This window comes from Pongo pygmaeus, chromosome 7 (assembly GCF_028885625.2).
Source record: "Pongo pygmaeus isolate AG05252 chromosome 7, NHGRI_mPonPyg2-v2.0_pri, whole genome shotgun sequence".
NCBI classification, from domain to species: domain Eukaryota; kingdom Metazoa; phylum Chordata; class Mammalia; order Primates; family Hominidae; genus Pongo; species Pongo pygmaeus.
Genome location: NC_072380.2, coordinates 15,729,556 through 15,757,362, shown reverse-complemented (window position 1 = coordinate 15,757,362; position 27,807 = coordinate 15,729,556). Strand labels below are relative to the sequence as shown.

General features: G+C 34.0%; 1 protein-coding gene across 4 annotated transcripts in view; it reads right to left on the bottom strand.

Annotated features, from left to right (window-relative positions):
* The window catches only part of TUSC3 (tumor suppressor candidate 3), a 313,790-nt gene that overhangs the window by 116,737 nt on the left and 169,246 nt on the right, over nucleotides 1-27,807 (bottom strand). For all 4 annotated transcript variants that reach the window (XM_054497897.2, XM_054497895.2, XM_063668524.1 and 1 more), the window contains exon 7: nucleotides 11,064-11,127. In XM_054497897.2, the coding sequence (XP_054353872.1) occupies nucleotides 11,064-11,127 (64 nt within the window). The remainder of the gene's footprint in view (nucleotides 1-11,063; nucleotides 11,128-27,807) is intronic.

Genomic DNA, 27,807 nt, shown 5'->3' with positions numbered 1-27,807 from the left:
GCCTCAGTGTCTGGAGTGGCTGGGAGATCACAGGAGTGTACCACCATGCCCGGATAAATTTAGTATTTTAGTAGAGATGGGGTTTCGCCATGTTGGCCAGGCTGGTCTTGAACTCCTGGCCTCAAGTGGTCTGCCTGCCTTGGTCTCCCAAAGTGCTGGGATTACAGTTGTGAGCCACCGCACCCAGCTACTATGACGTTTTTAAATATTTAAAACATAAATGGCATTTAAGATGAATTTATGTAGACATTAAAAGTAAAACATACATTCATTTTATGATTCATCTGCTAAGGAGCTTCCTCAATTCCATTAATGAATCATGGGGGAAATGGCAGTATTTCTATTACTGGGGAAAATAAAGCCTACAAAATAAAATGTACGACAGTTTTCATGGGAGTAAAGCAATATATTAGTATGTTCTTAGGGTCAAATTTTATACACATATAAATGCACATGTACACAAACATATGTTATCGGTTTATACACACACAAAGACATGAACTCAGGGAAAAGTATATTTTACTGGGCATTAATTATGGTCACCCAAGTGTAACATAGCCCTATAAACGTATCTTTATATCATTTTTACTAGTCTCCCTCTGTATTGTTACAATGTTGAAAACTATAAGTAACATGTTTCTCATTTGAATTGCTTAAATTCAAACAATGTGATAACAGAAAATTACGTACATTTTCTTAAGAGTGTACCATATTTTATTGCTTTATCTTACTGATGGCATTTTTTTTCCAAATGCTTGCTACTACAAACGTTCCTGCAAAGAATATATTTTCACAGGTCTCCTAGTGTACATGTGCAATATTTTCTCTATGGTCTATAACCATAAGTGGAATTTTTGAGAGGTTTGGTAAGTGTATTTTCAAATTTGCTACGTACAATCATACTGCTCTCTAAAATGAGCAATGTTAGTTCAAGTTTTCTTACATTTCACTAACAATACTACCCAATTATTGATTTTATCAAACTGATAAGGAAAGAGTTGTATCAATAGCTCCCCACTTGGGTCTGAGCATCTTTTGATACGTTCATTCCTCTTTTTTGGGGTTTAATCTTTGGTACACTGCTTTTTTTTTTTTTTTTTGGCCCATTTTTCCAAAAGCACAGTTGCTTTTTCTTAACTTGGAGGACAACATTTTTTTTTTTTTCTAGATACGAATTGACTGAAGTATTGCATTCAGATTGTCCTTTATATGTGTATTTTAAATTATTCTGTCATGTAGAAAGCTTTAATTTTAATGTGGCCAAATTTATGCATCTTTTCCTTTATGAGTTTTGGTGGTTGTTTCCTGCTTTAGAAATTAAATCCTCCTAGGTTTCTAGCCTTTTCTCCTAATACCTTCAAAGCAAGTCAGGTAATAAGGAGATCTTTGAACTTGTTATTCCCACTGCCTGAGGTACTTTTCCCTGGGATGGCCATGTAATTTACTCCCTCACTTCCACTGGGTCTCTGTCCAAATTCAATCTTGTCAGAGAAGCCTCCTCTCACCTTTATTCTGATATTTTTTTACTATAACATTTTTTTTAAAGAAATTTCAGATTGTATATGTTTTACAATGTACTTATTGTCTTTGTTCTAGCACTACAATTTTAGCTCCAAAACGGCAAGAACTTTGTTTTATTCACTATCTTACCAAGTACCAGTAACTCTTTGATGTAGATATTACCATCTGTTTACAAATAAGGAAACTGAAGCCCAGAAGTTTAAAGAACTTGCTCAAAGTCACAAAACTAAAGAGTGAAAGATGCAAAGCAAAAAAGCACAAAAAAATGAAGTAAGATGATGTCAGGATTAGATGAAAATGATAACAAGCATTGGGCAAAGAACATAATTGCTAGCCCAGTTTCAGCATGAAATATCTTTATGCTAGGCATAAAAATCTTTTTCATAAAGCACAGAGCATTCAAATACATTTTACTACTCCATAAACATATTCCAGATTTTACAAATAAGTTTGGAATAACTCACAAAATTGCCATTTCAAACATGTCTATGATTTTACCTTTATATCACTTGTGTTTCACACTGCTTTAAATCACATTTTTATAATTTACTATTTTTGTTGGGAGCAAATGCAGTAACAATATAGCATTTTTCAAATTATATGAGTTAAAAAAATACACAAACTCCCTATTAACAGGGCAGAAAGGGAACAGAAACCCCAAGTCTAACATGAAAATTTTAAGATTTCAGCACTTCAAAAACCTCAGCAAATCAATTATCATTAATTGTATGTGCCAGAAGTATGCCCATGAACTCCACTCCTATAAAGCTATTCCCTAATAAATGAGGCAAAATATAAAATACTAAAAAACTTAATATACATACAAAAATCTATTTTAGATTAATTTATATAGTGAAAAGTTAAAATGTAAACATCCAACTATAACATATGGGACATTTTTGTGATAGGTTAACTAGCCATATAAAATGAAATTGACAAAAATTCTTAATAGTAAAGCAAGAGGCCGGGCAGGGTGACTCACGCCTGTAATCCCAGCACTTTGGGAAGCCGAGGCAGGCGGATCACAAGGTCAGGAATTCAAGACCAGCCTGGCCAATATGGTGAAACCCCGTCTCTACTAAGAATACAAAAATTAGCCAGGCATGGTGGCGCGTGCCTGTGGTCCCAGCTGCTCAGGAGGCTGAGGCAGACGAGTTGCTTGAACCTGGCAAGTGGGGGTTGCAGTGAGCTGAGATTGCGCCATTGCACTCCAGCCTGGGCAACAGAGTGAGACTCCCTCTCAAAAAAAAAAAAGAAAAGAAAAAGCAAGATATATTAATAGTAATTTTGTCACCATACCAAGTGAAAAGATGTATATGTTTGTACAATGTGTATAAAAGGATGTATAAAACCTGACTCCTTTAAAACAAATGCAAAGAAATGATTGCAGGGAATGAAAGATAAAAACAGTAACTGTTCATGGGTGAGTTAATAGAAGTGTGGACTTTTGTTTTCTTTATTGACCATAGCCTATAGAGCAGAAATTGCCATACTTTTTCAGGAAACGGTCACAAAGTAAATATTTTCCAGCTATCTAAGTCATATGGAGTCTGTTGCTATTACTCAACTCTGTTGTTGTAGTGCAAAAGTAGTCACAGGCAATACATAAATGAATGTGTGTTTCTGTGTTCCAATAAAACTTTATTTACAAAAATAGCAGGCAGGTTGAATTGGGCCTGAACTGGTCCTAGTTTGCCAAACCCTGCTGTAAAGGTTTTAAGGTAAGGTGGTGTCAAAAAAAAAAACCGTATACCATTATGTCTCACTGGAATTTAGCTTTATTCTTACTTGACAATTTTTAAAAATGCAAGAATTTAGTAAACATTTGTGCACACAACTTTAAGTGGGAATTTTAAAGTAAAGGGATTATTAGACATAGGTTATATACAACCTCAAGGTAAAGTGTTTTGTTAGAAATCAGCAGGGTCAGTAAATAAGTATGATCTCTTCCTCAGAATGTTTCTTGCAAAAGTGAGTTTTCTAAGCTTTAACAAGAAAAGAGCAGTGAGCCGTTTAAAAACCTGATGGCTGTAATTAAGACATACGAATTATATTAAAATGGCTTTAAGCTCGCTAACCCTCCCTCTCTATTATTTGAAGATACATTTTTTAACTCAAGGCCTTTAAGAGTTGAGAATCGTTTAGCTTGAATTTTACTGTATTAAGTAAAACATTTTTGGCTGAAAAAGAGACTGCCTAATACTTATCATTTGGGGAAATTACATTTGTAACATAAAAATCTTAATTTTTATATAGAGGATGAAGCTAGATGATCATCTCTCAGTGTTCTTACATGGCATTTCTTTCATTGAGTGGAAGGCTGAATGATTAATGAAAGACCCTCCAAATCTGAAAAGATTCTCCTTCTGTTCAAATGTAACATTCTTTGGTCAGAAGGAGAATCTTTTCAGATTTGGAGGGTCTTTCATTAATCTGAGAATGTTACATTCTCAGATTTCATTAATCTGAGAATGTTACATTCTCTTTGGTCATTAAATTGATAGGTGTAGACATGCAGCTGTGCCTTATTGAAATATCCCAACATTAAAAGAAAATAACAGATGGACCTCTACCCTTTATCCTATACACACACACTTTGGCCTAGTTTTTGTATTACTTTGCACATTTTTATTGATTAATATCATAGCAATATATATTTAAACTACTGTACACACCCCAGTTTCTTTGCTGATCCTGTTGATCATTCTCCTACTGCTTAGTCAAAATATTGACATGATCCCTGATAAAAAAGCTGCTATTTGTGTAAATTACATACAATACCCAGAGGCACTAAGCATTCTATGGAACTAGTAACAAATATATTTATAAAACAATATAATCCCTTCTCAATTGCATAAGTTTACTGTTGCTCCTAGGAATGGAATCAAGATGTTTTCAATTTAAAGATAAATGTAAACAGACGTTGAAAAACATGTTAGCACATTACAGAAGACTTAAAGGAATCTAAATCTAAAATTTTCAACTTGCATCTATCATTAATGTTTTTCTATAGTATGTTTCTCCTTGGATATAACATATTAAAAGAAATGTTTGCTCTCTATAATAGACTAGAAACAGATGCCGAATACAATTATATTCTTTCATAATAAGTGGAAACAAATGTTTTGCTCATAGAAAATGCACTGATCTTTATAAGAATAAACATTTTAAATTGCTAGTATAACCTTTACTTTTATATAAATAATTTTACTTCCAACTAATATTTATTTCATGTCAGTTTCTTGAGATCCTCTAACTTAAAAAACATGTGGAGAATTAAGGGGCAGTGGCAGGTCAGAGATTATATAGTTGACCCTAAAGCTGATCCTAGAACTCACGTGTTCTGTATCTACTCATACAGAGAGACCATATCTTGGTGAATTCAGTGGGAACATTACTGTCTATGGAAACTAATTTGATCTGGTTGAAATTTTAAATAAATTTTTAAATGACGTTCGTTCTGCCCCTCCTGTGACACTGAGACTGATACTGCCTACTGATAGAAAAAAAAAGGCAGATTAGTTAGGACAATAAAATCATACATTTCTGCAAACATTTCTCTAAATGTGAAATGAAGGTGCCTTTTTATTTTAGAAAACCACTACTTGTAATTACATGTCCGTTTTATTGTGCCATACTTATAAGTATATTTAGTAAGAAAAGCAGATTTCAGATTATCTCATTAAAATCATACATGAGGTTTTGAATTTTAAGAACATTCTACAATCAAAAACATATCCTACCTTAATGTTATCATTTGATCACCACAGTTCAAATTCTCTACTCTGGGAAATTACATAAAGAGTTTTAAACATAATTTCATGTATTTCATGTATTTCATATACATACTAATTCCTCCAATTATGGTTTCAAAAACTGCATATTTGCACTTCATGATATTCCACTTAAGATCCATGTGCCTGAAGCCTGAGTCTTACTGAATTTTGAACATTTGAAAACTTTTTTAAGCACGTTAATTGTAACTAAAGAATTATTTGCACTGTCATTTGTTGTGTGTCTTCCTCTTCCTTTAGACTGTAAATGCCACATCATCAGACATCTCGTCAGGTTTTGTGACTTTTGTACCTCAGCACATAGCACACACCTGTCTGTATGTGTGTATTTATATTTACATATCCCGCACACATATTTGTTTTTATACTGCTAGACAATGTTGTGTTCTGTACAAAAATATGATAGAATAACTAAAGAAATATGGCTGGGCTCAGTGGCTCATGCCTGTAATCCCAGCACTTTGTGAGGCCGAGGTGGTGGATCACGAGGTCAAGAGATCAAGACCATCCTGGCTAACACGGCGAAACCCAGTCTCTACTAAAAATACAAAAAAAAAAAAAAAAAAAAAATTAGCCAGGCGTGGCAGCGTGCACCTGTAGTCCCAGCTACTCAGGAGGCTGAGGCAGGAGAATGGCGTGAACCCAGGAGGTGGAGCTTGCAGTGAGCCGAGATCACGCCACTGCACCCCAGCCTGGGTGACCAAGTGAGACTTCGTCTCAAAAAATAAAAATAAAAATAAATTGACATATCCACTGTATCTTTATTAAAATGATCTTTTCAGATATACACAACAAATACACACAATGTATAATTTGGTGAGAATATTACTGGCCTATTCACCACAGAGGTTTTGATTTATTGGCAAAATATTACTAAGCACAAAAACAATGGGTTAAAGGTTTTAAGCTCTTGACTCTTCAACTGATTGGCTTTATGATCTTAAGCAATTTAAACAATCCTTTTCTCATCAATCAATTATGAGGCCTAATCAATCTTAGGAACTTTTTTGGGCTACACATTCCCCTCCAAACCTTGTTTTCCTCCATATTTCTATCCTACAACACACAGCGGAACTGCAGAATCATCTCTGATTCCTGTTCTTGAACCTTACATGTGACATTTATTATCAATTTTGTTTCTTCTTCCTCTAAAACAGCAGCTGAGTCACTCATCCATTCCCTTACTTAGGTTCATCCTGGAGGAGGAACCACTGCCAGCAGCCAGAACAACTGCCAGCGACTCCTGCTTCCTTTGCTCTGCCTTCTCCACCCTATCCTTAACATTATTACAGGAGCAAGCCTCCATTGGCTTTCTGTTCCCTAAACAGGCATGACGCCACTATTTCCCTTTCCACAGCCAAATTTATCAACAAGACATGCGGGGCTCAACCTCATAATACTTCAGAAAGAATTCGTAAGTTACCCAATGCCAAATATGTAAAATTGGCATATTAATTGCACCGCATCTACTACCTGTAGCTAAGATTCAAATTTCTCAGCAAGGTTTTCATTATCCAGCCTAACCAAACTTTACCAATCTCCTCAAAATTTGTATTCCAGCCTTGATGAATTTATATTCCTGCAATAAAGAATATTCGCTCTCACTTTATGGTTGTGTACCTGTTGTATCTTCTACCAAAATAGCCTCCTCACTCATTTCTCTGTCTCTGAAACTCCTTTTTATACTTCAATATCCAGCTGAAAAGTCAGTGCCAATTCTCTAGATAGGGATTTAGCTCCTCTGTTGCTACTTCCTTCGCATACATTTGTCTCACTGTATTATAAGTATTTTTCTGTCATCCGGGCTTTCTGTGAACAGCAAATATCTCACTCACATTTGCATTAGGTGGTGAAAACATTAAAAAAGGAAAAAAAATGAAATAAAAATGAATTTTTACTTGCAAAAATACAAAGCCCTGTGTAAGTTATTTTTAGGTAGTTTACATATATTCCATATTACAATATAATGTTTCTTATTTTTTCATATAGTTTTCTCTCAAAGACTACTTACGATTGTTTTCTTAAATAAGGTACTGAAAAAATAAAACACTACTGATATGGAGATAATTTTATACTTAGTAAATATAAATCTATAACCTATGATACAAAATGATTCCATCTGTTTTCTCTTAGGATTTTTTTCAGCAAAACTTTGTATATAGCAACTGCATCTAATCATCTAACTTACTAAATTGGGACGAGAAATCCAAAAGATAGAAATGTTCTCTCTACAGATAAATGAAAAGTAATCATCTGGTATTTGTAACTTTTTGCCTGAAGAAAAAAAAATACACAAATTACAAAGAAAATATGGATTGTTCAAAAAGTAGCAGTAGACTGTCAAACGAAACTAGAATCAGAAATTATTTAAAAATAACGTTTCTTTTTTTTTTTCTTTTTGGAGACGGGGTCTCACTCTGTCGCCCAGATTGGAGTGTAGTGTGTGATCACAGCTCCCTGCAGCCTTAACCTCCTGGGCTCAAGTGATCCTCCTGCCTCCGCCTCCCAAGTAGCTAGAACCATAGGTGTATGCCATCACATCTGGCTAATTTTATAATTTTCTGTAGAGACAGGGTTTCCCCTACTGTTGCCCAGGCTGGTCTCAAACTCAACTAAAGTGCTCAGCCTGCAAAAGTGCTGGGATTGCAGAGCCTGGACTTCTTTTAAAGTTTTACTGATAATGAGTCCACCATTTTAAAATAATTTTTCTATTTCTTAGTAATAGGTATGTCTAAAATAAAAAACAGAAAAAAATGAAGCAACAAATGATGACTATTAGCATAAAGAGAATAGGGGCTTTTAATTCTTTTATGTATCACTGCTAAGATCTATATGAAAAAATTCATACTGCTTGTGAAATTTCTTTGAATCCTAAATCTCAGCTTGATGTCAATGATCCACGAAATGAAACCTTGGAGAACTCCTGCCATACAATAAAATGATGATCTCAACACAGCTTTTCATCCTTCTGCTCGGTATTCCTGATGTGTTGCGATAAAATCATCACTTTATCTAGATAAAGTATACTGCTAAAATGCTACACCATGGATTGAAACAAGTTAGAAAAAAAAAAAAAAACTACAATATTTAAATAAATGAGAGTTAAAAACTTACCTGCAACAAATGCTTTATGTTTCTATCCATTTGCTTTAATGTTAACATATTTTGCTTCCTGAATATCTTTAAATAGTAAGTTGAGAGTAAATACAGCTTTGCCCTTATTTTTTAATAGGGAGGAGTAGATATGTCTATAAACATATACAGAAATACTTCCTTTTCTCACTGAAGGCACCTCTGATGTGCAGAAAGCATTAATCTCTTACCATATTAAAGCTGGTGTGCAGAAACTCAGCATTTGTTGAAAAATACAACAAAATCTGTATTTCCAATTCCAGTCTATGAGACAAACTAGAGCCAAACAAGTACTCCTCATAGTAGTTTCTTAATTTTGAAACCATAAAGCATACAGGCAAGTAAATAAATGTAAGCAAGAAATGGGCTGCAGATATGCCCAATTTCATGTATGTATCCATGCATGCATAATCAAGGGTGGAAGAAATAAAAATGTTGAGAATGGAGACATAGGAAGAAGATGGTCAGTGTTGTTCAATGAGTTTCAGGAAGGTATCTTTTCATTCTCCTGCAATATAAATGAGATTTATAATCTTGTTCTTCTCAAGTTCATTCCTTCATTAAAGCTTGAAAAACAATGCCTTTTTATTATCTTATAAGTTATACAATTTAATGGGTTCAAAAATGTTGCTCTAGAAAAATTAAGTCATTTCAATATTTATAGTTCAAGTTTTAGAATTTTGATAAATTTTATTAGAAGATGATTTTTTTTTTCCTGGTCATCTACACCTTTGTCAAAAGCTAGGTGTATTCGTTCTCACGCTGCTAATAAAGATATACATGAGCTTGGGTAATTTATAAGGAAACAAAGGGTTAATGGACTCACAGTTCCATATGGCTGCAGAAGCCTCACAATCATGGTGAAAGGCACATCTTAGATGGCAGCAGGCAAGAGACAGCACGTGCAGGAGAATGCCCCTTTATAATACCATCAGATCTCATGAGACTTACTCATTATCATGAGAACATCATGGGAAAAACCCACCCCCATAATTCAATTACCTCCCACTGGGTCCCTCCCATGACAAGTGGGGATTATTACAATTCAAGGTGAGATTTAGGTGGGGACACAGAGCCAAACCATATCACTAAGGAATCAACCGATATATATGTATTTATGCTTATTATCTGTGGCCACCAAAGTTCTGAGTAAGAAAGAAGGGAAAACAGAAGAATAAACCAACTAGACTTTTGTGATTATTGGATGCTTAATGTGTGCTATCTCAGTTTCTTCACACAGAAATGCCGTGTGGTTAGTATTGCTAATCCTGATTTTACAAACGAGGAAGTCTTTGACCTTCTCGAGAATTCCAAGTGCTTCAAACATTTTCCATCCCTTTTCCCCACCATACAGTAATCACTATATACCACCACCTGATGCAGTGCCTAAAACACAGTAAGCAAATAAAATAGGTTGCTTGAATAAACTGAACGGGTCAAATAAGTCTTTGCTGGTAGATTTTTAAAAATGCATTGTTATAACACAACAAAGTAATAAAATCCAAAAACTTCAATGTTGTTAAAACGATAGTATTTTTCATCCAGATTAAAAATAGGCATGACTAACATTCATTGATGAAATTATATGTCACACACCATAATAAAGTATTGTACATAAAACTTAAGTACTCGCACACAGGATAGACCGTGAAAAAGACAACTGAATTCTAATTCTAGCTCAGGTGGGCTTCCCTAACATAAGCCCTTTGTGGGCTCTAGTTTTCCTACATATAAAATGAGGTTTGGCCTCGATGAATTCTAAGATACTTAAAGATTTACACCTTTGGTTATATACAGTACTGGAGAATTTGGTCTAGACTACTTCATTTGAATATGAATCTTAGTAACCAGGATATTAGTAATCAAATTTTATAAAGGATACTAGAGGCACACGTTAAATTCTCATAATGACTCAATATGTTCAAGCAACACTACGAATTTAAATTTTTCAAACATTTTCATAAGACTCACACAAACATCAATGTTCCCCCAAAACAGTGTTCAAACTAATTTTATTTCATTCTAAGAATATTCAGATTAGATACTTAACCTTACCTTTTTCTTACCCTGCTACTATTTTTTATCCTGTTACATTCTTTGTCCTTCTAACTCCAAATCATAAATTACGATCGTATGATCTGATTCACAACACTTAGTCTGCCTGAGTCTGATATGTTCCAAAAAGGCATGTTGAACCACTATAAATCTCCTTCTTCTGACATACCATATATTTAAGGGGAGCAGTATGATGATAACACCTTTCTTGAGCTATTTATATCATAAGGCACTTTTTTCTCGCCATTAGGATGCTATAGGGAAAAGTCATATAAACTTAAAAAAATCTAGCCAGAGATCATCAATGTAGAGTAAAAGTAATACTTTGAAATTCAACAGTCAGTAAAAAAAAAAATTATGATCTGTTAATGATACTGAATAGCAACAAATTATACTGTAATAGGAAATAATTAGCATAAAAAATAAAAATTAGTCATATAGTACAGCCTAAAATTTAATGTCTCTTAAAAGTCTTGATATTTACTGCCAGGAAAAATGTCACTTTAATAACATGTAGCTTTAGTTTGCCCTTTTCAATTCATCAGTATCTTAAAAGGATACTCAGTACCAGAATAATGTGTGATTCTGCCACAAACTGAGCCTGGCTGCTCCCATGAATGTAGCTCTATAAAAGAAGACAAACAGAAATTACAGTTTGAGAAAGCCTCATAATTATTTTGTAGTTTTAAGTCATGAAGATAAACAATGGAAAAATCTAATTAGATTTTTACTAATTCAATTTTTATTACTTTCTACTAAGTTCCGATTATTTGAATTGTTAGTTAAATGCAAATAGATGACAATGTTGGTTGATGATACTACTGTAAACTGTAGGTGGCAACTAAGTATCAAAAGCAAACTTAATATAACTTGTTAAAGGATTTATCACAAACATTCACACACAAAATATGATTCCTGTAGTTATTGCAAAAGTACAAAGTATAGCAAAACATTTTTATGATTTTTCATCCTTTAAAATAAGTTAGAAATGACCAAATGTCTAATCACTACTTTCCACATTATCAAAGTTTTTAAAATAAGGAGTCAGCTTTATAAATGCACATAATTCATTATAGCATTTAAATTTTTTCAAAACAAAATTATTAAAATTGTTTTCACCCTATTGAGTAGTATATAGTTGATAAGAGTTGATTATAGAAAATCCAACACAAATCTCCATCTAGATTATTTGGCTTCTAAATTGATTCCCATGATTATTTCTGCTGATAATCTCTCTTATGAATATCAGTTGCTATGCAGTTGTTTTAAATAAATGTCCTATTTTCTATTTATATAAAAAAACTGGAGAAGAAACGTAACACCTTGGAGTATAAATCAATGCCTCAACTTTTACATCATTTATGATGCATAATTGTATCATATGCTTCAGATAGTTTTCTCAAGGTATCTTGCTTTTTTTTCCTCCTTCAAACTTTTTCAGGGGGTACATGTGCAGATTTGTTACATGGGTAAATTGCATGTCACTGGAATTTGAAGTACAAATGATTTTGTCTCCCAGGTAGTGAGAAAAGTACCTGACGGGTAGTTCTTCAATCCTCATTTTCCTCCCACCCTCCAACCTCAAGTAAGCCCCAGGGTCTACTGTTCCCCTCTCTGTACGTGTGTACTCAATGTTTAGCTACTACATACAAGTTGAGAAGATGTGGTACTTGGTTTTCTGTTACTGCATTAATTTGCTTAGGATAATGCCCTCCAGCTGCATTCATGTTGCTACAAAGGACATAATTTCATTTTCTATGGCTGTGTAGTATTCCATGGTGTATATGTACCCCATTTTTTTTTATCCAGTCCACTGTTGATTGACAATCATATAAAGTAATTATTACCTATCATCTTCCAAATGAGGAAAATGAGGCTTAGAAAAATTTACCTAACTTGTTCAACATTGCACAACTAGTAATTGGTGAAGTTTGGACTGAAACCTAGGACTGTTTGTATAGGTATGTATGCCCTTTCCACCATATAGTAACAACTTACCAAAACGCAGGAGGAACCTCAAGCAAAACTTTGTAAAAACTTTAATTAAATGTTGACAGTTAAAGTAATTAACATCAATATTTATATAACTAACATATCTGAGTTCAACAGTACAGGATAATATGGCCAAATTTACATAACAACTGCAAAATAGTTTGCCTCTCTGAGGATCACAGATTTAGAGAATAACTTCAGACGTCTTCTAGGTGAGTGGTTTATAATCTTTTCTGTTTATTTTCAGTAACAGAATCTTCTCTGATCAATCTTTTGTCAAGGTCATCAATGGACTCCCCCATTACCAAACCCTATGGTCATACCTCAATCTTCCTGGCCTTAATCTACCTGAAAAATCTGCTGCATCTGACCACTCATTCTCTCTAATATTTTCTTCATTTGACTTCCAGGACCCCAATCTTGAGGATGATTCTACCTCCTTGGCTCTTCCTCCTCCGGAAGGAGAAGGCTGTTCCCTTCCTACTTTCTAGACTCTGGAGTATCTCAGAGCTCAACAGGCTTAGGCATCTTCTCTCTACTCAGCCGTCCCAGGTGTTGTCATCCAGTTTCATGGCTGTAATTATATCTATATTGAGTCTCACATTAGTATCTAATCTGATATACTGGAAGTCTGAAAACAGCTAAAACGAAACTCCTGATATCCCTTTCTACCCCAGCATCTGCTTCTGTCTCATTCTCCCCTAACTCAGGAGAGTAACTTAATTTTTCCACTTGTTTAGGCAAAAATCCTGGAATCACCTTTGTGTCTCTGTCCTTACTTTTCTTTCACTCTTTTCCTTGCCTTTATTCCCTCCTTCTCTCTTCCCTCCCTCCCTCCCTCCCTCTCCACATATCCAATCATTCAGAAAATACTGTTGGCTCTACTTTCAAAATTCATTCCAAATTCAACCACTTTTCACCACTCCCAGGAAGAGCTAGCAAAAGAGGCTAAAATATAAGGCCCAAAGACTTGTCTGATCCAACCACTCATCATCTCTTGCCTAGATGATGGCAATAGCCTCCTTTATTCTCCCTGACTCTACCCTAGAGTTGATCTGTCATTCAGATGAATACTGTCAAAACTATCCTATCATTACTTTGCTCAGAACCCTTCAATGCTTTCTCAGATGTGTGAGAAAAACATCGTATCATGTAATGCATTTTGTGTTTCCAGTCACAATAACAAGAAACCTGCGTAATTCTTTTCAATTTAAAAATGCAGCTAGGTAAAAATAAATCACACTTTGTCCTTAGAGACTTATTTCATGAAACTGATCTATAACTCTTGTATACATAAGGCAGGAGAGAAGAAAGGCTTTGGAGACAGTCCTGAATTTGCCACCTACTAACTGTGTTATTATGAACAAACTACTTAACCTCAATTATCTTTAAAATAGGATTAAGAGGATATTCCTCAAGATACTTTCCTAAAATTCAAGTAAGATAGTATGATATACAATAGTGTAATTCATCAAACATAATCAAACAAATCATTTCATAGTTTCCAGTTCAACAAACTTTGTGTCTTTTTCACTTGATCTTAGCCAAAAGGCCGAGAAGCTGTTTTTATCTTCTAAACAAACAGCATTCAGAAGTTCATTTCCTTTTCACAAGTGAACTTAGTGTGTTGAACTGATAGTTTTAAAAGATAATATTCAGGAAGGTATACTAACATTTGACTTTTGTACATCTTTTTGTGTGTGTGTCTTCAAAATTACATCAAAACCAGATATCCTACGAGCCTTCAGGATTTACTTAGCTTGAATTTGTTTGCAAATTTTTAATTGATCAATTAGTATGTATCAGGCACCAACTCAGGCAACAGAAATCCAGCAGTTACAGGAAAAAATACCTATATTCTCAAGCAGCTTACAAATTACACAAATTACAGCTACACAAATTACAAGAATACATTTTGTCTACTAATGTGCAACAAAGAGATTACTGGCACACACCAAAAGCTATAAGAGTAAGCACAAGAATAAGAATGAGTAAGTATTGCAAAAGTCTTAAGCATTGACCTTAGATAGTTAGCTTTCATTTATGGGGCCCTTAAAGCAATGACTTAATTCACTTAAAATTAACCTTAGGTCTGCGATTTTAAGCTGGTCTTAAAAATTTGTATCTAACAGATGCATATACTTTCAAAATCCTTTGAAAGAGGGAATATTGAATAATGAATTCCCTGAAAGCTAAAGCATGATGTTCATTTATTTATTTTCCTCTCTGATTTTTTACTAATTCTCATGAGTGAGGGACATATCAGTAACTCAGGATAATTTATTCCAAATTATATATTTAACTTGTATTTATAAGCACAATGCATTTTCAGATCAGGTGAATAGTCAAGAAAAAAATGTGTGCAGGCTTTGATAATGGATACCTATCAATTCTTCCACATGAATAAATGTTTTGAGAAACCATTAATATAAATGTTTTTTAGTTGTCTAATCCATTGAATATTTCTTTTCTTTTCTTTTGTTTCTGAGACAAAGTTTCACGCTTTTCGCCCAGGCTGGATTGCAGTGGCGTGATCTTTGCTCACTGAAACCTCCGCCTCCTGGGTTCAAGCAATTCTCCTGCCTCAGCCTCCCGAGTAGCTGGGATTTCAGGTGTGCAACACCATGCCTGGCTAATTTTTGCATTTTTAGTAGAGATAGGGTTTCACCACGTTGGCCAGGCTGGTCTCGAACTCCTGACCTCAAGTGATCTGGCCACTTTGGCCTCCCAAAGTGCTGGGATTACAGGCGTGAGCCACTGCACCTGGCCCCATTGAATATTTCATATAACATATGAACCAACATAAAATAAACAGTGATTCAATAAAAAAAAAAAGGTTCATAAAAATAAGGTTATAACAAAATTCACTACCATGACTCATGACTTACTTAAAGCCCAATTTTATGTAGAAGAAAAATAGCATAGCATAATATGAAAAAACAATATATATGAATTATACTATGTTCTTAATTTCAAGTAACATACTTGAAAATAAAAAATTATATATTTTGTTTAATATAGTGTTTTTATACCTCTTATATGGCAATATCAAGAATGAATAAAAGTAAAATGGAAATGAAGCTAAATATACTATATATCAGTACGTGAAATAAACCTGATTCCACTTAAGTTATTACTAAATTCTTGGGAAGATGACACCAGTCAGTATGTTCTGCTTTTTCAGTATTTTTCAATTGTGATAGTAGTAAATACTCCTTAAGGAGTGCTTTTAAACACGTAATGTTCTGAAAATAAGAATGGCTATGGTGGACCAAAAGGTTACTTGAGAAGGGAGCTATGGTAACAAAAAGCAAACTAAGAAGTCAGTTTCCAGTGTTAAGAATAGCCATTCAATTTAATGAAGTAGTTGTTACTTAATCAGTTCAGTAATTTGGGCCTCAGTTTCCTAATCTGCAAAGTGGAAACTGACAGCATGAAGGAAACAGTGTAGTGCAGTACTTTATAAAATGGATTTTAGTCAAATTCCCTGAAGTCAATTCTCTATCCTGGGTTTCACGAGTAAGACCTTTAGCAAATTACTCTAAACTTCAAGTTGTTAAGGTCTTTGATCGAAATAATAAAATGTGAAAGTGAATTGATAATACATATAAAATAGCCTAATGCCTGAAACACAGTAAGAAGCCAATAAATGTAATCTACCGTCGTCGTCATCATCATCGTCATCATCATCATCATCATCATCATCATCAATCATCTGAGATTCAAACGAGAGTCCAAATTTTAATGTCTTAGGTCATATGACTCATAGATGGTAAAATTAATCTCCACTGGTTGATGCCCATTGTTAATTCAGTAATAGCAAACTATATCTGAGTTAAATTCTCTTGCCAGTGAGTAATTTGTTTTTGTAAATGTATGCAAGTCCCTTATATACCAACCTCATATTATCAGCCTTGAGAGCAAAAGATACTAACAACCAGCCTGTTTGATTAACCCTAACAATGACTGCTTTAGTTAAATGGGCTTTGGATCAAAACCAAATTATAATATAAGCAGAGTGCAAAAAGTTGTTCAGTAATACATATATGCCAGAATATAGCTATTTTGAAGACAATAATACACAGGGTTAAAATTAATTAATTATTTCTCTTTTATTCACTGATAAAGCAATGCTGGCATCTCTGCTTTGGCAAACAATCCTTACTTAAAAAAAAAATTAAAAATGCTTACATCAATCCCATGAAATTTTGGAATTTTGATCATTTTTAAAATTATAACTTATTTTAAAAAGGACCATTTATAACATTAAGTAAATGACAAATGAAACTAAGATTTGACAGTGTTGGATGACACCCAAATGATGATTCGTCTCAGTTTGGGTCAAATCCACAAAAACCCTTTTTGGTCCCTTCTTCTTGCGTTTCAAAATACATCATTGCAAAATAAACCAAGAGCTTGTCCGCAGCTAGAGGAAACACGGCTGATTATCTCTCACTAACTATATGAATTCTTTCAGTCCAATCTTGTCATGCAGTTTTACGCAAATCAGTATGAAATGACATGCAAATTTTTTCCATCTATTTTCTTTCAACCCTCCTTGAAAACATCATGAAAAAGTACTAAGTGTAAACCCTTTCAGCCTGTTTCAGTCCTTTATTCACTACCTGCCAGAACAAGGGCAATGGACATGCAAAATCTAAGCAAATCTTGTAAGTGATAATCTCTCAACTGTTTAGCATCTGATTCAGTAGTCTTTATGAATACAAAAATTAATGTCATAGCAAAAAAAAAGGAAGAAAATATGATAATTTACTGCCAACCTAAAAACAAAACAGAGGGAAAAATATCTTGTATTTTCCTTGACAACACTTCTAAGAAGTCAAAGGGTTGCCTTGCTGTTTTTAAATGAACCTATCTCTGAAATTCATCTTAACTATTTAAGATTTTCCAGTAGAAGAGCCCTAGTTTTCCTGATCAATGTCTATATAAAATGACAGATATGCTTTCTGTGCATGACAGATTCAGTTTATTTTTACTGAGTGTCTTAGTCTGCTTGGTTGTCCTAACAAAATACCATAGACTGGATGGCTTAAACAATAGAAATTATTTTCTCACAGTTCAAGAGGTTCAAAGTCCAAGATGAAGGTGCCAATGGGACTGGTGTCTGGTGAGGGATCCCCTTGGGCAGAAGACAGCCAGCTTCTCACTGTGTGCTCACATGACCTCTTCTATGTGAGCAGACAGAGATAGGTAGGCGTCCCTATACTTTCCTCTATTTATAAGGCCACCAATCCAATCAGATTAGGGACCTTCTCTCATGACCTTATTTAAACTTAATTGCCTCCTAAAGACCCATGTCCAAACAGTCACACTGGGGGGTTAAGGCTTCAACATCTGAATTTTAGAGGGACAGAATTCAGTTCATACCTCTCAGTAATTCTAAGTGAATAAGATAGCATTTCAAAACCTATCAGCTAGTGGGAATGTAGTCATGATACTAGTCCTGAGTCTCCTTTGTGTGCTAAAATACTAAGAGTTATCTTCTTTTCAGTTTCTTTTTTAGGATACTAATGTCCAGGAAAGGATACTCTTCAACTCTTAAAACAGGAAGTATCTTGGGTTATCACTGTCACTGCACAAAATAAGCTTCAATCCCACTCTAACATTTGAATAAAAGATTCCTTTGTTTCCTACTAGTTACATGTTTGTAGTCCTATCCTTGGTGTCTTCTTTGAGGCAGCATTAGTTTTTACTAGGCTCTACACCAAATGGCAGATGTGATATAGATGATAAAATTCTCAGGCCAAGTCCTTCTGGATTTGCCTGAATGGGAAGAGATATAAAGAGGTATTATCTACATCCAGGTGACAAAGAATGCCACTTGTTGGATTTCCCCAGAGGCTGCACATACCTTGTGCTTGAAATTCCTAAGCACTTCATTAAATATTTGGCTTCAACTAAAAAATGATTACAACAGAGAAATAAAACAGTTCTTTATGAAAACAGTGACAAATCTTGATTACTTGCCACTCAAAGAATTTTGTCTCTGTGAGGTGTCAGCAATAAGCCACCATTCTCTTTTCACCGAAGTTGCAGGACATTGTTTAGCAATGTCTCTGCTGAACTTACTGCACGATCTGTTGTGGAGTATGAAATTCTTACCTGGCCCAGTCATACTCCAAAAAGTCATCTTAGAATTTTATTTTCCTATTTGAGGATCAAAAAGGTTGATACTTGACCTAAGTCAGTGGTTCTCAAAAGAATTTCAAAATAGTGTGTGCATGAAATTGACCAGAGATATTTGTTTAAAAAACAGATTTTCAGGCTCTATATATGGAAATTCCTATACAATAGGTCTGTGGTAGGACAAGTAATTTGTACTACTAATGAGCTACAAGCCATGACTAAATAACACTAAATAACTACATTTTGCGGGGGGCTGTATGGAAGGGGCAATGTGTAATATTGTAAAAGCTTTCAGAAAGGCTATATATTCAGGGAAAACTTCTCACTAGTAAGAAGGGTTTTTTTTTTTAATTTAAACAGTTTTTTAAAATAATGAATGAATTGCTCCACATTCAGATAAAATATCTTACCAGTGTAAGATGATTTGTTTGTTTTTTAATAAAAAATTTCCATTGGAACAGTGGGAGTCCAGAGCTCTACAGACAAAGGCCATATAGAGAGCTGTGGCAAGCTGCACCCAAGCAACAGAAGATTCTATACACATGAAGTGAACCAGGCAGGTAAACAACACCACATAACAAATGACATAGTTCTAAAAATTCAAATTGCAATCATTCTGTCTAGTATTCTGAGAGAGTGTCTAGAATACTATAAGAAGCATGGTGAATATTAGAAGAAGAGAGAAACTGAGCCTTTTGGAGATGGAAGAACCAAATGGTGGGCTAGTAGCTCCTAACCAGAGACTAGATTAAGTCCACAGATGTTTGGTTAACTGTGGCCCTATGCTTGGTCTTATTCAGTCCCTTCTTCATAAAAAGTTATCTGTCCTGATAGTAAAATGGGGAAATAGCTCTCCTGATGAGCTTTACCTTTATTACACTGTCAATAAGACTGGTAGTCTAGGTGTTGTAGGTAAAAGAAAAAAAAAAAAAGAAAGAAACAAAACCCATCAATACTAAGGAAACCCTAAGCAGAATCTGCTGAAATAATTCATGACAGCTGCCCCTCTGTAGAAAGTCAGCCAACAAAAACATCGACTGCAGGTATGGAAAACTCCTAGGATCCTAGGATAAAGTAAAACAACCCTAAGCCCCAGACACTAGTGAGACAGCTAATGGGAATCAACTGTGTTTCAGGAAACACTTTATACTTTGTGATCAAAACTGTTAAAAGGACCAATTAGAGAGCTTCTCATTCTACTATATTTTCCAAATAAATGTCGAGAGAACAAAAATATAACCTAGATGCAGTTTCTTCTAAATATAAACTTTAAAAAGTCTGTCCTGTGACTGAACTGAACTACTTAAGTAATTTTAGTAATTTGTGTTTTATTGATAACATATTTCTAGACTTATAGATTTCATTTTGTTCAGTAACAGAAAAACATGTATAATTACTGTCATAGAATTTTCTTGTGTAACTAAATGCAATTAAAAGTTCAAAATGAAAAGGTATTACATCCTTCAGCATTTTAAAATTCAACTGAATAGCTTTCAATGTGAATAGAGAAAATACATAAATCTATGCTGGAATTACTTTTATAGCTGTCACACCAGGTATATATGAAAAGTATAATATAATCTCTGTGTGTGTGTGTGTGTGTGTGTGTGTGTGTGTGTGTGTGTGTATTTTACTTTTTATCCTGGGGGAAAAAAAGCAACTCTATCAAGGAACATTAATATTCTCATATCATTATTATAAATGTAAATCCAAAATGCAAAACAAACAAAAAACTTTTATGGCTTAAAATTTACATAATTCTGCATTAAGGATGAAGTTACTCATTTCATATCACCAAATATTTTGCACTTGTGATTGTCTAAGAAATGAATTAGGAACAGGTTCTCTGTGCCCTAATCTAGATTTGCCAATAAATTGAATGATTTCCCCAGGAAAGCTATGTAACCACTCTGTAATTCATTTTGTAAGTACAGATCATTTTTTCTTACTTATGGGGTGATTAGGAGATAAAAAAAGATGTTATTATCAAGAAAAGTCTGTAACATGTTTAAACAAAAAATAGGTAAGAATCATTGTCTTCTTCGAAGCAGAGTCTATCTCTTACATTTCTTTTTTTGATGTACCTATGAATATGAATGTCCATAATACTCTTCAGTATTCACATGAAAATGCTTTGATAATTCTATCAGCAGCTGAACATGGATGACAAGAACCCTGGGTGGCCAGGTAATTACTCTTTAATAAGGAACCTTTTAACGTATCTGTTATATTGCCCTTTGATCATTATCTGGATTTGTATTTATTTGTGGTCACTGCCTCAATCGCAATATAAGCAAAATCTCTCTCTTAGTGCCATTATATCATGCTAAAATGTCCAGTACTTCAGATAGCTGTAATTTACATTCTTGAAACTTCTCTTATATGGTCTCAAGAATGACATTTCCCCTCAAGTTCACCTAATGCCAGCAGCTTTAGAAATCTAATGTCATCCATTTGCTCTGTAAGTCCAGGACTACTGCATTCTGATGAACAAATCTGGAAAGTCACTGCTTCTCAATCTTTGACATCAGAGACTTTATCTTGACATCTGATGTGAAATATAGCACAAAAGTATGATAAATGAAATGTGTCTAAGAAATAAAAATGGCACTGGTAAGGATTCAGGTACTGGGCCTATATAACATGGTTGACAGTACCATGGCTTGGCTTTGCCGCCTTCAGACTGGGTTTAACTAATAGTGAGTGTTACTGGTTGAGGCTGCCCAATGAGACTTAAATTTTGAGGTAATTTTGTATTTCTTTAAGTTTGTTATTTGAAGGCTACAGATGAACAAAATTCATCTTTATATTTAATCAGTAAACGATCAGTGTGAATCAAGGTATATGAGAAATATGTGTGTGTGTGTGTGTGTGTGTGTGTATACATACACATACCATATTTAACAATGATATATCACTTCTGCTTCTACTATAAATACTTTATAGCACTCAGCCTGGGCAACACTGTGAGACACTGTCTCTACAAAAAATAATTAGTTGAATGTGCTGGCAAGTGCCTCTAGTCCCAGCTACTCAACATGCTGAGGCAGGAGGATCACTTAAGCCCAGGAGTTTGATGTTATAGTTAGCTATGATCATGCCACTGCATTCCAGCTTGGGCAACAGAGTAAGAGCTTGTCTCTACAAAAACAAACACAAAACTTTATAGCACTAAACACAATACTCATGTTTAACAGAAATCCCATACACTAATGATTTGGATCTCTGGTTCCATACCAGGCTGTTAGGCTTGAATTCTGTGTGGAATTGAGCATTTTATTTAGCCAACATATGGTGCAGTTTCCTGGCATGTGAAATGGGGATAAAAGGATCTCTGCTTCATTAAGGTTGTTATATTAAGTTAAAGTTTTTAAAAAAGTGTGACGTAAGCATTCAGTGTTAGCTGTTGTTGTTGTATGTTAGTTTATTTATTCTACAAATATTTATTGAGTGTCTAATACATGGCAGGTTACATTCCTAGGCAGGTGAGATAAAATAGTGAAGAAAGCAATGATCTCTAGTCTCATGGGGCTGTGTGTGTGTGATGAACTGTATGCTGTAAGTGCAAGTGCTGTAAGGAAAGGAAAAGCAGAAAAAAGTAAGGGGGTCAGAAGTATTGACAACGGGGAGCAGGTTGCCATTTACATAGGAAGAGGGCCAGGATAGACACCACAGAGGCGTCTTTGGCATCTGAGCACCGTTACGAACAAGGCAAGGCAGTTAGTCCTATGGATTCTGGGGGAAGCACATACAAGAGAGATGGAATAATGGCCAGCACAAAGGCCTTAAGATAGAAACGTGTTCAAGAACTGTAAGAGGGTCAATGTGCTGGTGAAGACTTAGATGTTATTCTGAATTATATGGTGAGTCATAAAAGGAAGACTGTGAGAAGAGTGACATGAACTATGTCAAGAACAGACTATAATGAAGCAAGCATAGAAGCAAGGAGACCAGGGAAAGTTTACTACAGTAATCCAGACAAAAGATGCTGATGATGTAAAGCAGTTTGATAGCAGGTGGTAACAAGTGATCTGATCCTGGATATATTTTAAAGGAAAAAATATATACATATATATGTACATATCTGAAGGAAGAACGACAAGATTTCTTGTTTACTGTGTGTTTTTATACAAAAGGCAACAACATTAAAACTGATAGGATGTATAGTAAAGACTTAGTTATTTTAATGTCCAAATTCACAGTAAACACATATTTGAGTATTGGTAGTAATACAAATATAGACCATTTAATATTTAAGTTCAATTGAGGATATATGAATTTCAAATAAAATCAACATAAGTTATATATCTAAGTTTATGAAAATTAAAGAGGTCACCAAAATGGTAAATTGTATTTTAATTATAAGAAAAAAACATTACATTATTTGTCCATGAAGTTCTATTCTCTTTTTATATTTCTCTCCTTTAGAAGATGTGTATTATTAAATTCAACAGCTCTTTTACATGAAAGACCCCATCCCAGCCAGGTCTATATTTTCACATCTTATGAAGTAACTACTGGTTGACTATATTTTGACTTGATGTCCCATTTGAATGTCCTAACACTCTAAAATCAAAACTGTACACATAAATGTCAATATTCTGCCTGCAAACAAATTTATCTTTCCAGCACTCTATGCATTTAGCAATATTACAACCATTCTTCTAATGACCTAAGCTTCAACTTTGGCATCTCTACCTTACAATCCATCTCAAAGCCAATGGGCATTTCCTATTCTCTACTACCACTTTTCTATTACTTTGACCCAGCTGATTCTGTCTGAATGTTTAACGTATCATGCTTGGATTATCACTGATCTTTACTTTCCAATTCCTCACTTAAATCTTCCAGAATCACTACTTTCATCGATCTATTACTCACAAACATTTGAAAACTTAAAATTGCTTAGAGGTAATTCAAATCCCTTGGCAATCTATGTCAAATATCTTTGAATCAATCAATCAATCAATAAATATCTAGTACTTAGATATTCTGTTTCATAAAATGCAAAACACAAGTAAATACAAAACATAGTGTCTTGGCTCAAAAGGAAACATAGTATATATACTTAAAAATGTCTAATCATGCAAGGCAAAACAGAATCTTCATTCTCTTTTAAGTATTTTGTTTAACACTCAAGATTTAGCAGAATATGATGTGAATCTGCACTTGAGTTAACCTCCTTTGTAACTAGGGATAAAAGTATTTTTCTTCCTGAGAGGTACTATAGGATTCAGCAGATCACAAATTAATAAAATTGGCAATTAAGTTGCATGGTACGAAATGAAGAATAGAATTTTGGTGGCCAATTTAGCTATATGTCCAAATGAGGAGTGCTAGAGACATAAAAAGTTGAAATTACAGTAAGCTGACATGGAAAGACTCCAAGGTGGTTAACCATAAACAGAATATTTTAATGTAGATTATATTGAGATAAGTAAGGAATATTGCAACAGGATTTCAAACAGGTATAATGTGACAAGGAATTAATAGAGGATGGAAAGCAAAATTGTTTATCTGATCTTACTGGGAAAGAGTTTGGAGATAGACATGATTGGGATACCAGATTATGTACAATTTTCTTTACATTTCTATGAACAAAATCACATATTTCAGTAAAAGTAGTATCTTCATTACTCTCAAACAGTCCTATCCCCATTTTTACCTCTATACAGGTTCTTAAGGCTGTTCCATCTCTTTTCCTGATTCATCTCAAAAAATGATGTTTCCTCTTACTGATAAACCAAAATTCACCTTGATTTTAAGGCCAATTCGAATTCCACCTCCTTTAATGAAGATTTTTTTCTAAAATTCTGCCTCAGGATAATATTTATTGCTACTAAACTTTTCCAATACTTACTGTCTATAACATTTGACCTGTATTTTAAATGTACGGATTTATAATGTCATAGAGTTGTTTTCAAGTTTTAAGTCCAGAATTCTGGCTATTGCAGGGAAAATGATATTAGTTACAGAGAACAATAAAAGAGAACTGGTTTCAAACACATCCTTCAATATATTTTAAAACAACTAAATACACAATACATTTAAACCCTACAGTAAAATATTCAGGGATTTTAATTCAGAGCATCTAATTACAATTCTCTATTTTTTTAATTTCTCAAATGAAGCTATTATTAAAGTCCTCAAAAGGGTATGAAGAACACTTAAACTCAAATCGTATAAATAGTAGAGAAAAAGTGATGATTTAAATAACTATATAGCAAGTGTTCTTTAAAACTAATAAAACCAGAGTTACTCATTTCGTATTTACACTGAGCTCATTAAATAATGATTTTCTTTTTCGGTAAGCAGTTTTTTGTAAATGAAGTTTCTTAACAAATAAATGTTGATATTTGGTAGTTAGTATATACTATTAGCAGATAATTAAAATATTTCTCCAGAGATTTCAAAGTATATTTCATCATTAGTAATTAATGTATCACACGTCTATCAGTGTATTACAACGGAGCACTTATACATACTTATACACACTTATTCAATTGTTTACCCATAAATTGGTTTTATCAAATATACTTCCATTTTTCACAACTCTTTTTCTTTATAGATTTCAAAAATGTTACATTGACTTGCAAATATCAAAATCATACTTACTGAACAACTTTTCTTTAAAGTGGCTTTTTTTTTTAAGCTGGTTAATTCATACGAAATCCCTCAGATTTGTCCTTAATCAGAAATACGTATTAATGAAAATAAGAACATTCACAAAACTTCAATTAGAATTTTTGTTTTTTTCTTCTCGAGAAAGAGTCTTGCTCTGTCGCCCAGGCTGGAGTGCAGTGGTACAATCTTGGCTTGCTGCAACCTCCACCTCCTGGGCTCAAGTGATTCTCCCGCCTCAGCCTCCTGAGTAACTCGGACTACAGATGTGTACCATCATGCCAAGATAATTTTTGTATTTTTAGTAGAGGCGGGGTTTCACCATGTTGGCCAGCCTGGTCTTGAACTCCTGACCTCAAGTGAACCGCCTGCCTTAGCCTCCAAAAGTGCTGGGATTACAAGCGAGTGCCACCACACCCAACCCTTCCATTAGAATATTTAAGCACAGTCAAAACTCATTTTACATTGCATATTTAAGATCTTTGCATTTTTTGGTATATAAATCATAACTCAGTACTAAAAAAAGATACATTTTCATGCAAGTATTATTTGGAAAACATTAGGAGAAATAAATGAGAATAGTTCCATCATATCCACAGAAAAGTATGCCCATGGGTTTTGCATTTATAATATGGAAGCATTTTTTTTTCTAAAATAGAGACTACTGCTAGAAAAATGTGAAATAATTTTTTTTTTCTGTTTTACATCAGGAAATGTACAGTAGTCCCCCCTTATCTTTGGTTTTACTTTCTGTGGTATCGGTTACCTGCTGTCAACTACAGTCCAAAAATATTCAATGGAAAATTCCAGAAGTAAACAATTCATATGCTTTAAGTTGCAGGCTGTTCTGAGTAGTGTGATGAAATCTCACGCCATCCTACTGTGTCCTCCTTGGGGTGTGAATCATGCCTTTGTACAGCATATCCACACTGTACCTGCTACCCTCCCATTAGTCACTTAGTGGGCCGCTCAGTTATCAGGTTGACAGATCACAGGAAGAAGAGTGGGTATAGTACAATAAGGTATTTTAAAGGAGAGACAGACCACAGACCACATCCACATAATATAATTTATTACAGAATGTTGTTATAATTGTTCTATTTTACTATTAATTATTGCTGTTCATCTCTTACTGTGCCTAATTTATAAATTAAACTCCATCCTGGTATGCATGTTAAGGAAAAAAAACAATATATATGGAGTTTGGTACTATCTGAGATTTCAAGCACTGAATGATGGTCTTGGATTAGGGTGGACTGTATAAAGATTATTTAATTTAATTATCAAAACAGAAAAAAAAAAGAAACCTTGAGGTGTACAGATTCTTCCATTTTACAGAAAAGGTTAAGTAACTTGCTTAATCAAGAAGTGTCAAGGGACACCTGCATTCAAATGCAAAGTTGTATAATATGCAATTTCATGCTCTTACCGTTGTATCATAGATTCCAAAATAACCCAGTTCAAAATTATAAAGAGGTATAAAGAGGAAGAAATCCTACCAAGAGAGCTATTAATAATAAAATGCAAAATTCAGTTCTGAGTATCTGAAAATATAAAACTAACATCTACCAGAATTGGTTATATAGCTCTCACTTTAGACATTTCTCTGGGTTTAATATACATCTTTCTTTTGAACATTCATCTTCTCAGTTAAGTTTACTGATTCTTTATCAAACTGAACAAACTGAAAGAAACCTTAAACTAGCACACAGAGGACAAGAAATGGTATATTTAGCATTCCTACTAAGAAAGAAGTATAACCCTGGAAATTATGTAGTACTGAAATATCTGGATTAATACCAGATGTTTTAAGATAGCTCACAATTCTTCATTAGTACAATTATTTCAGAACCATGTTGGTATCACCTCTGAAGTTTTTCTTTAATAACCACTTCCAGCAGTTACAAACTACCAAATATAACTACTATATAAAATGTAGTGCCTGTATTGTAATGTAAAAATTTGTGATAATTAAAACACTTTCTGGCTGGAAATAGTGATGAGATGTCATTTTTTTCAATCCTCTATCTTTAGGTGATGGCATAATAACTTCAGTAAAATTGGGGTTCAAAAATCAAAATTTAAAAACAACATATATACTGCTACACTTGTTATTTACACAAATTTACTTTATGGATTAATCATTCAAATCCTTTATAAGTGTGCTTGAGGTAAAGGGTTACAAAATTCTATCCTCATATTCCAATAATAGAGCATTTTAAGTTATACAATGCAATTTATACAGACTGTCTTCAAAATGCTTTGTACCACCAATAACATGTCTCATGCTGAGTAAAGAGGTAGATGTTACTAAAAGTTGTTCTTAATTGTGTAAGACGTCTGTAGCTTCAATGAAGAGGTAATATCCTTCAAAGTGCACTTTCACTAAAATAAAACTTAATCAGTAAGCCATTAACATGCAAGTGGTATTTGCTTAAGTACTTTTCAAATGAGGCCACGGGTGTGAATAAGTGACCAATTATTTTCATGAGAAATATGTTTAACAAATGTCAACTGAGTATTACTGCTCTGTTAGAGGCTGAAT